At 38.0% G+C, this 11213-nt stretch overlaps 1 protein-coding gene across 4 annotated transcripts in view; it reads right to left on the bottom strand.

Moving 5' to 3' along the window:
* Nucleotides 1-4135: 4135 nt before the first annotated feature.
* Nucleotides 4136-11213, bottom strand: part of WTAP (WT1 associated protein) — a 29226-nt gene continuing 22148 nt past the window's right edge. For all 4 annotated transcript variants that reach the window (XM_055433675.2, XM_055433676.2, XM_055433674.2 and 1 more), the window contains 2 exons: nucleotides 6749-6903; nucleotides 4136-5381 (listed from right to left, as the gene is read on the bottom strand). In XM_055433675.2, coding sequence (XP_055289650.1) covers nucleotides 4798-5381; nucleotides 6749-6903 — 739 coding nt within the window. In that variant the 3' untranslated portion in view covers nucleotides 4136-4797. The remainder of the gene's footprint in view (nucleotides 5382-6748; nucleotides 6904-11213) is intronic.

Here is an 11213-nt window from a genome sequence, read left to right as displayed (position 1 = left end):
ATGTTAGACAAGTTTTCCTTATTGTTTAAGTCCTGGCTTCCCTGTTGGCTCAGCCGGCTAAGAATCTGCCTGCAATGCAGGAGACCTGGGTTCAGTCTGTGGGTTGGGAAGATCCCCTGGAGAAGGGGATGACAACCCCACTACAGTATTCTTGCCTGAGAAATCCCACGGACAGAGGAGCCTGGCAGGCTACAGTCTATTTGGTCTCAAAGAGTCGGACACAACTGAACAATTAACACATACTATTGTTTAAGCCTGTCTTAGTTAGGTAAGCTGTTTTGAAAGCATCCTGATTCATCTAGGCTGACTCCCTAGTAGGAAGTTACTCTGTTCAGTAAATCAGAGAAATGCCTAATATGCTAGGAAGCAAAGTTTCTAGGCAGGCAGTATAACTTGTTGAGAACACTGGAGGAAGAAAATTTAGTTACAGGCTGTGGAGGGAAAACTGTTGACAAGATGGGGGGATCCTCCTGAAGAGCTTTCAAGTAGATTGAAAATTCATTAGGTCCTGGGAACCCACATTAAGACACTGCAAAGATATGCACATGGGGCCAGATAACTAAAGCACAGGCCCTGTGGGGAAGGGCTTGGATAATGGTGGTCAGGAGAATCCTCAGCATCTGGAACCCTGATGGCATCAGCAGTCTTCTGACTGGAACGTGTTCTGTCCTGAAACAGGAGTCTCCAAGAAATTTAAGGAATTTGTCCTTCGATTTCATGCTCTGTTCTATACCAGTGTCCCTTTACATCTCTGGCCACTCTCAGCCAGGCTTACTTTGCCCCTTTACTGACTGCTTGGATATCTCTCCCTAATCTGTCTTCTGAGCTGACAGACCCTATGAAAATTTGCCATAAGAACATCAAATTTAACATGCCTAAACCAAACCCATTGTACCCACTTCAAGTCTTTATTCTATCTCTCTTCAAATCTGAGCTTCTGTTTACCAGCCTACCATGTAGCACTCTTAGACATCTCTTCCTCCAGGAAGACTTCCTATTTAGTACCTCTGAGCGTGTTCTACATTTGTCTTTCTACTTACCTACTTACCGTATTAAACTTCCTAATTCTGTCTTTGCAAGATCTTGCTCTACCCGTTATGCATAGCCCCTGGCACATTATAACTAAGTATCAATGAATACTAACACATTCTATAAGTCCAGTGCCTTATACATCTGAATGACTATATTCTTCTGAATGCAAGAAATGTATTCACTTGTTTCCTACCTGGAGGCTCTATTCAGAACCAACCAACCTAACAGCAAAAGTTGAGAAGACAATTGCTTGCTTTTGTTGAGTGGCCACTCAGCACCTAATCCTCAGGGGAGTCCTCACAGTTTTGTCTACCCCAAAGCTATATATGGGCCAAATAGGGAAGTGCCAGCAGAGAAGAGCAGCAGGCAATGGTTGGGCACAGGGAACAAACCACTCTTAGTGAGCAGTAAGAAACATCTGAGAGAAAACTGCCAGAATGAATTTACATTATGGTTGCAAGTGTCCCAGAAACCTAAGTGCTCTGTTGTATCAAACATAGCTGAGAGGTCAAGAAAACTAGACTAGTGAGCCCTATGTAACAAGCACTTTTACATTTTTCTCATTAAAATCATCCGAGCAGTGGACCCACTAAATCTGTGAAGAGATGGCAACTGGTATATCCCCTAGTAATTTCAGATGTTGTGAAGTCGTCTCAATCCTTTTGTCCACAAACTGGTATCATTTCCTTCAAGGGCTAAAATTAACCGCTTCTGATAGATTAACTAAACCCTCTTACCTTAGCTAGTATCTTGAACTATATACTTAGAATCTTCATGGTTTGTGTTTTTTCCATACTGCAATGCCGTTTGGGGATTGTTTCCGACCCGTTTACCACAGTGACCATCCAGGCAGCTGGTGAAGTATCCTCCTTAGAAGCTCAGGTACATTGTTTTCCTCTTACTCTAGAAGATGAAGGGAGGCAGAATGACAGAGTCAAGAATCAGCTCTTGGCATCAGACCTGGGTCAGCAGCCAGTTTTGAGGTCGACATGTCCAGGAGAGCTTTAATAACAGCACCTGAAGGGCAGCTCGAACATTTGCCAACACTTTGCTTTTTACAGGACCATTTTAAGCACATTTACTGCTGTGTAGGTGGGGATAACAAGTGCTGTCTCATGGAGTGATGATAAAAATTATAATGCATATAAAATACCTGTCAGTTTCTGGCATGTAAGTACTTAAAACATGTCAAAAAATGTTAAGGCATTTTTTTGCTACCTTCATAAAACACTCTGAAAATAATGTTCAAGTAGAGACACAGAAACTTTCTTACAATCTTGGGCTATAACTAAGTTGTCTGCCCATTAAATTACCCTTCTCTGGCAGTACTCGGCAAGCTTTTTGCCAAAAGCTGGGTTCTCCATATTCAAGAATGCTTAGGCACCTGCCCTTGTCCAGCATTAAGACACTTAAAACTCAGGAATGAAATAATAAATGCAGGCGGCTTTTGACTTTTCCCTCCAAGATACAATACATTAAAGCTATGGTCCTGTTCCATCAGTGGAAACTACCCAAAGAATAAAAATTCCTGTTTGGAGTATGACCAAAGGAGATGGTCTGTTATCAGGACTGGAACTTCAAGGTAACAGTCATGTGAACTTGTAGTGAGCAGTCACTTGATGCTTGGTGCTATTGAGAGCACTTCATGTATTAACTCATTTATTGCTCTTTACAGGGAAACACTGGAGCCACAGAGATAAAGGAGTTCACTCAAGTCATGAAGTGGATAAATGGTAAAGCCAGGATTCAAACCCATTAAAACCTAGGTCACTTTCAACCTCGATTATGGCTTACCATCTCTTATCAGGCACACCAGGCAAATAAAGCATCCAACTCCAGAAATGGAAAATACCAACTGAACAACCTTAAGTTAGCTCTGCCCAAGTCATTAACGCAGATTCAACAGAAATCTGAGAATTGGTAATGATACATAATAGGCCTATTAAATTTAGTCATACAATTCTATCACTAGTTGAAAAATTTTTTCCTACACACACCAGTGATTACATATCACAAAAAGGAAGAGAAATTCCGTTTAAATTCAGCAAGTTAAAAATATATACGTAATAAAAATTAAAGCCAAAGTCCACAGTACTTAATACACCAAAGAAATAGTATTTCAGTACATACCAAAATATTTATAAGCAAATTCATTTAAAATTGTGTAGGATCTTTTTCAACACTTGAAGACTGCACAAAAGGTTAATCAAAAAACAAGTGCAGTATTTTACTACACCATTAAGACCAGATATATTTGAATGCCAGTTAAGCAAAAACAAAGGAGTTATTTTCAAGTTGTATGTCAGTTTCAAATGCCGTTAACTCTCCGAGGTTCCCTGATTATATCAAATAATATATAAAACAAAATATTTTGCTTTCAGCAAAAATCATATTTCATCTCAACCACACATATGAAAAGCTATTTTAGAGCCATTCCATTCCACAGACCTTGGTACTTTAATTGGAGAATAACTGCTTTACAATTTTTGTTGGTTTCTGCTGTACAACATGAATTAGCTATTAAGTATACATATATCCCAAGTATACATATATCCCCTCCCTCGAGACTTCCTCCCACCCCCAACTGGACCTTGATACTTAATGTTTAAAACATGACAGGAAATGAAGCAAACTTTCTTACCTCTTTAAAATATTTCGCCTTCATTATAACACTCCACACTGTTATCACATAATATTAGCAGATGTTATTAGTACAAATCCGTGTAAGTGGACAAGATTTTAAAACGTCACTGACTTATGATACCTGAAATCGTAATTACCTGAAACCATTTCACAAAGCCTACTTTTTTAATTAAAACCTAACAAATACTTAGGTGACTATTTCCTTCTTTACACTTTTCTGAATTTTCAAATATTTTAACAATTATTTGTGTAAGTCAGGAAACAAAGTGTAGTCTTCCACTTCCAAGTTCATTTCCCAAAACAAGGGATAAAATTTTTTTAAATTAAGTTTACAATTAAATTTAAGCATGGACTTAAGTTCCATCCACCTTTGTGGTATGTGGAAAAATGAGTAGCTATGCAACGAAAAAAAAAAAATGCTAAACACACACACACAAATAAAAAAAACCAACTAATGGAAGGAGTTACAATAAAAATCTTTATTTACGTTTGGTCAGTACAGGTAAGATATACTGGAGTCACAGAGCAATATGCATTAACAGGATACAACAATTCATAGAAACTGAGTAACTATGCACACAAATTTCTTAAACATTCAATCACCTAAAGAGAAAATGCACAGATGTACGGTGGGAAAAACTGTATCTAACACTGAAACTACTATAGGACTCCTTCAACAAGTCCAACTTTTAGTGGTAAAACTACTGTTCTGGGCAAACTTGGCAGTCATAAACCCACATCTACTCTGACAAGTCTGAATGGTGCATAAGCATAGTAACAGCATGAGTAAGAATGCCCTCACACAGCACAGGTTCTAGGGTAGACACAGATTCACACAGACATCACTGTGTTATACTTTAAGGAAAGAGTTCCATTTACAACTTCACATTAACTCATATAAAAATAACCTGACCCTACACAAAATGTCCTTTTAGCAACATTCAAAGTAATTAACTGTTACATTTCCAAAGTGGCAGAGGTATTGAAGCAAAGAAAAAAGAAAAAAAAAAACCACCCACAAAAAAGGCAAATTGTGACAAAAGTATGCCTTAACTGGACAGTATCCTCTTCCAAATTAAATGACACTGTATAAAAATTTGCTGGAAATTTTGTTTCTGTTTTTTACAAAACTGAACCCTGTACATTTACACTTGAGTCCAAGCCATTCTGAACGTGGCGGGAACCCGCAGTTCGGTTACCTTTCCCACTCACGGTTTTCTCCTCTTGCGGGTCAGGATTGGAGTCTGTGTCATTTGAGTGGTGTGTGAGAGAGTTTTCACTGCCCGTGGGAGAGTCTACACTTTCATACCCCGCACTGAGTTGGTTTACGTAACTACTACCTCCTCTGCCAGTTCTCTCCTCCGAGCTGCTGGAGGCCTTATTCCCATTCCCTGGAGAAGAAGGAAAGTCATCTTCGGCTGTGTCCCCCTCCCTGTGAAATCCAGACCCAGACGTCCTCTGCCGGGAGGAGCTGCCATTACTTGGTCCGTTGGCCAGACGATTGCAGTCTTTACCTGTGGCCTCTGCCTGTCCTACAGGCTCAGAAGATGTAGTCCTGCTGGTACTCGGGCCTGGGGCTTGAGACTGCTGTTGTTGGTACTGAGCCAACTGCTGGCGTGTCTCCTTCAGTTGTTGCTGAAGAACTAGAATGGTACTCTGCATACCCTCTACTTCTTCGTCAAGTTGTATGATGAAGTCATTCAGTTCTGTGCAAAGGAGAGCCAAACCTACTTTAATATCTCTTACAATATATTTTAAAATACTTCTTAGTGCCTGCACAAAGCGAGGCAGTCAATAAATGTTTAAGTAAACAAATACAATTCTAAAATCACAAAAAATATTTTAAAATTTTTCTTGTAATTTAAAAATAGCCATTCAAGAACAAGTTTATTTGTGAGAGAAAGCAAAAGCCTGAATATATAAAAAGCAACCAAGTTTACAATGATCCAAACTATCTGGTCACATAAAACTGGTTACAGCCCACAAAATCTGTTCCATGTTTGTTTGCCTGTGGGCCCACAAGCCTGGCCCGACTCCTCACCCTCCTAGCCAATATGCAGCTCCACGGCAGGTGTAGTCCCTGGGGAAGCCCTTGATTCCAACACTCCAAAGAAGCCTATGCTGTCAGCAAGGATTATTCCACATTCAAGAACAAAATTCAGACAAAATAACTCTTGAAACTGATAAAAACACACATGTCTATAAAGTTCTAAAAAGGTCTTGGGGTGAGGGAATTCCCTCACTACTATACAAAAAGACTCCTATTTACTGTATTTACAAATAGTAAGAGCTAAAAACCATCACTTTGAAGAGGCAGTTTTAAAGGTATTGACTACTGACTTTCTTTGCAATTAACTGCAAAGTTGTAATTAATTTAATCTTTAGAAAAATTGGGTGTTTTTCTTTCTAATTTTCTTCACAAAGGAGAAAGAGCATACATGCAGCTGTACTAGACCAGCATGGTGGCCGACAAGTTCCATTTCTTTGGGCAAATAAATATTACATCTTTTTCACTAAACAGAATCTCTGTATTTATTTCTTATTTTTGGCCATGCCTCGCAGCTTGCAGGAACTTGAGTTACTTGACCAGGGATGGAACCTGGCCCAGGCACTAAAAGCACTGAGTCCACACCACTGGACCACTAGGGAATTCTTCCACAATCAATTATATATTTTTAGATCCCTGGACATGGCCAAATATTTCCAAGATCTACACTGACAGAAATCGGTTAAGTCAAGATATTAAGCACTGAATATATCCTTTTAAGCACCGAATTTAAGTTTATATAGCTATATAATGCCTTATTAATACAAGAGCCCTCCTGTCTTTCCAAACCCCACCCCTAAAAAACCAAAAACTTATGAAATCTGCACAACAACCAACTGGGTGGGGGGAGGGGGAACCACCACTAAATTAAATGGCTTTGTTGACTCAACTGGAAATATTTCACTTATAATTTCATAGAACCACTGGCAGAGATTAGCATATACAGACTCTAATCTATAATACTCATGCCTGGCAGTATTTTAAAGCCAGTGCAAAGTTAACCAAACTTTTCAAAAAACCCCTTACCATCCTGACTGCTTTTAAGCTCCTCACTATATTTCTTCTGTAAAGCCAACTCTGCTTCAAGTTGTGCAATACGTCCCTGGGACAGCTGCCTTCCAAGCTCTTGATTCTCCTGGATAAGCATTCGACACTTCGCCATTAACTTTTTGCCTGTTTGGCTGCAAAGGAAAGAGCCATTCATCACAAAATGAAGACAAATTCTTGACAACCTTCTTTGTTTGAAATTATTACAGCAACAGATATAACACATACAGAATATAACTCTATGTCACAGCAGACGCCTGCCTACAATTACCACCTTCTTTTCCGGACACATCCATCTTGTACATTTCAGTACTTTGCCAATGCAGCAAAGATAAAACCTGAAGAAAAAGTACCTAAGTGGCTACTTTGTTTCTATTACATTGTAATTGATTCTGAAATCTAAGTTTTATCCCCAATTATAATTTGAAATAGAAACAGGCCAGTTATTTGACACACATTTCAAATATATCAATATTAATAAAACTCTAAGGCACTTAGCTTTATGGAACAGAAAAGTTCTTGAAAGGGTAAATGCAACATCAACCACAAATGTAAACTTCTACCTAATATATAAAATCAGTACCTATAAATACAAAAAGGAGAGTAAATTCTTGCTAGACCAGAGTTTATAAGGATGCCTCTTAATAGGCAGGTTCCACAAGAACATTTATTGCATTAAGTGAGGCCTGTTCAGTAATTGCTTTTAAAAAGCCTCAAGACTATTTCTATTTATCAATCCCTCACTTAACTTTATACGATATATATATATATATTTGAGCTGTCTTAAACTGGGCTATAAGTTTTTGAAATTTTAATACTGATATATGGTGAAGACATTATTCATGTTGAAAAGATTATCCTTAGGACACAAAAATAAGATTGGGGTTACTTAGCATAAATAAGGAGAAGGCAATCGCAACCCACTCCAAAACTCTTGCCTGGAAAATCCCATGGGTGGAGGAGCCTGGTAGGCTGCAGTCCATGGAGTCACACAGAGTCGGACACGACTAAAGCGACTTAGCAACAGCAGCACCAGCAGCATAAATAATGCAAATATGTGAATATCTGCCAAATCAGGACTGCCATACTTTCTACATGCATACATACAGCAACTGCAAAAATCAATCAAGGTTCATCCTCTATATATTACTAATAAGGAGGAGATGCATTGTGAAGTAATATATCGGGCAAATCAAAGCCCATTAAAAGAACAGTGTCAGTAAAAAGAATTTTTAATCAGTAAGATCATTCTGAGCTTTATCGGAAGAATATCAAACTGTTCCTTTCCAAATCTCTAAGGTTAACTCCAGGGGTTGGTGATGAACAGGGAGGCCTGGCGTGCTGTGATTGATGGGGTCGCAAAGAGTCGGACACAACTGAGCGACTGAACTGAACTGAAGGTAACATCACAATTGTATGCTTGAATCAGAACTCCTCTTGTTAATGCTGACACTAAAGAAAAGTAATCAAGTTTTATTGAGACACTGTTACTGGAGTTTGTGATGCAAGGTATCTTTTATCAATAACACATGTTTCAGCCTGATGTGATTCAAGTGAAAGTCTGTGATATATTTTCCTTACACAAATCTGAAGTAAAACCTGGTGGCTGTTGGTGGTGTTTAGTCACTAAGCCATGTTTGACTCTTTTCTGACTCCGTGGACTATAGCCCACCAGGCTCCTCTGTCCATGGGATTTTCCAGGCAAGAAAGCTGGAGTGGGTTGCCATTTCCTTCTTCGGGGGATCCTCCCCACCCTGGGATCGAATCCACATCTCTTGCATTGGCAGGGGATTCTTTACCATTGAGCCACCAGGGAGGCCCCAAACCTGGGTTATTACTGCACAAAGCCTCACATGAAAACGAGTTAGCATGTGGGAAAGGTTCTCTCACGACATGGCAACTTTATTAGCTGATATCTGTTTGTTGCTACTACAGCTCCTTTATTTCCTATTACAGCTCCGTATTGCCTATTAGCATCCTCAGACTTTAGCCTCTACTGAATAAGAGTTTAGAAATCAAGCAAGGAATGAAGAAACAGGCACTATCATCAGAGACAGTGGCCTTCCTTCCACTTCACTGCCTATGCTCCCCCAACTCTGTTTTCTTGTGAAAACATCAGCTTACCAACTAACCTGAGAAATCTTTTATATCAATTTTTTAAACACAAACAATTGTAAAATTAATAGAGCAATTTGTGACCTAACTTAACCTCATAAAAAGTACCAAATTCTAATGCAAAAATATTTCATTTATGAAGTCACGCCTTTTAATAAATATTCTAAAATAATCCCATCACTTCTAAAATTATTAAAACAAATCTTCACTGAATCTTTTCTTTAAACGTTCTGTACTTTTTATGCCACTTTACCATGTTGTGTAAAATTTGTGTTGTGTTCATTGTATCACAAAAAATAAGAATCCAATTTCAAGAAACTTGGCTCTGGAGTAATTTTTTTTTAATTACAAAATATTCTAACCCATTGCTAAAAATCAAATAACTCACAAAGAAAAAAGTAGAAAATAATTTAAGAGAAAGAACGGACACTGTATACTGCTTTGTTATCAAGGGGAAGGGATGAGGGTATTCTGAAGGTGTACACACAACTAACTGTTTATAAATGCAAACTGAACTGTCAAAATTCTGCAACATGTCCCTGTAACTTCTAAAATATACACAGTGTCACATGTATGAAATATTTTAACTAAAACGGACAACGTAAATTCAGGGGATCATTCTCTCTCAAAATTTAAACAATGAAAAAGTGAAAAACAACCCACACAACCCATTCTATTTGAATTATTCCAGACAGAGTATTGATTGAGCACTGTTTGTTTCAAATTAATGATGTAGTTACACCACCCAACGAACTCTAGCTTACAGTTAACTTTTACAAAATTCCATTTATAGGTGGTTAAAATAAATTAATACAATGAAAATATTATACAACCATTAAGAATGGTAAGTAACCTAAATATACTAAAAAAAATGGGAAAAAAGCCCAAGGATAAAGGGGGCCTGGGGAAAGTCATGCTAGAAATCATCTGTATGTACACATGCATGTCCGCATTTGTTTAAAACCAATACACATATAATTACTGTATATGCATACAAATTTTCTTGATACCGAAGAAATTTAAAAATGGTCACTATTCCTGGGGAATAGAAAGGGTAAGGGGAAGGTCACCCAGGAATAAAACTTCTTTTACACCTCTACTTTTCTTTACGCTGTTTAAATCTTATACATGAGCAAGTGTTATCTCATTAATTAAACATTTTTTAACAATAAGAAGAAAAAAACCCACCTCAACATGACTGTTACTTAAGTGGCAAACAAAAATGCTTGGCTAAATTTGCGTACATAATACCTTTTATGAATTAATTATCTCTTGACCTACCGAAAATATGTAGGCCCTTTCTACTGTGATCTTTAATGGCATAAAATATATACAAAAGCCTTAATTCAGGTACAATAAGCTAATTTCGAACAGATGTGGTTACTTACCCTCCAACCCCCACAGAGAGAATCTTAGAAGCAGATTTCTTGCTGTGAAGTCACACAAAGCACTTCTTCAACCCGCCCGCTGCCCCACAATCAGTTCCCTCAAGTACAGACATACAAGATACTTACAATTGATTGGAATGATTAAAAGAGAACTTAAGTCACCCTCGTTAAAACTGCACTTAAACGTTGGGACAATCTGGAACATTTTATCTTCCACTCATCTTAGACTCCATTATCACCAAGTGAAAATTCGAATTGGTGACTTATAGAATGATCTGACGAAAAAATTCACCTCCAGGATTGGATGGAAGCATGAAGAAAATAATGCCTCATTTATCTAAATGAGCAAATGAATTTGCTAGAAATGATCACTATACTTTTTTTTCAATTCACGAAATGTCTCACTTAGGCCAGCCCACAGTTCCAATATATTCTGTCCCCAATCTTCTGGCAGGCACCCTGTAAAGCTGTCCCACATTAATTTCTACTGCAATATCCTGGGACAAGGTGTCAAAAAGCAACAAGTGTCAAGTCTCTTTGTTTTTTTATGATACCAGCTGGAAAAAAGTAGGTCTTTAAAAAATGAGACACAGAGCCTTTTCCTTCACTTTGAAGAGCACAGCAACAATTTTTTCAAAATCAATCTGCTCTCCACAGCGCCCCCCAATCAAAATGTTAAAAGTACAACAAAATCATCATAGTAATCCTTGAACTTAAAAAAAAAAAACAACTATTTCAAGGCACATTTAATTTAATATCAAGAGTGCAATACAAAAGGCCCAAGTACAATGAAGGAACACATTCCCCCATTAACACCAATGACAATGCTCTTTCAACATGTGCCTGTTGAATGGAATGGGAATTTAATAAATTTCACTACTGAAAAAAAACGCAGTGAGTCTCATCACAGCCAATATCCTTATACAATCTAGTTGTGAAAT

Source organism: Moschus berezovskii, chromosome 10 (assembly GCF_049115385.1).
Source record: "Moschus berezovskii isolate FMDL1 chromosome 10, NW_MosBer_1.0, whole genome shotgun sequence".
NCBI classification, from domain to species: domain Eukaryota; kingdom Metazoa; phylum Chordata; class Mammalia; order Artiodactyla; family Moschidae; genus Moschus; species Moschus berezovskii.
The sequence above is the reverse complement of the archived record's forward strand: the minus strand, read 5'-3'. Positions and strand labels throughout refer to the sequence as shown.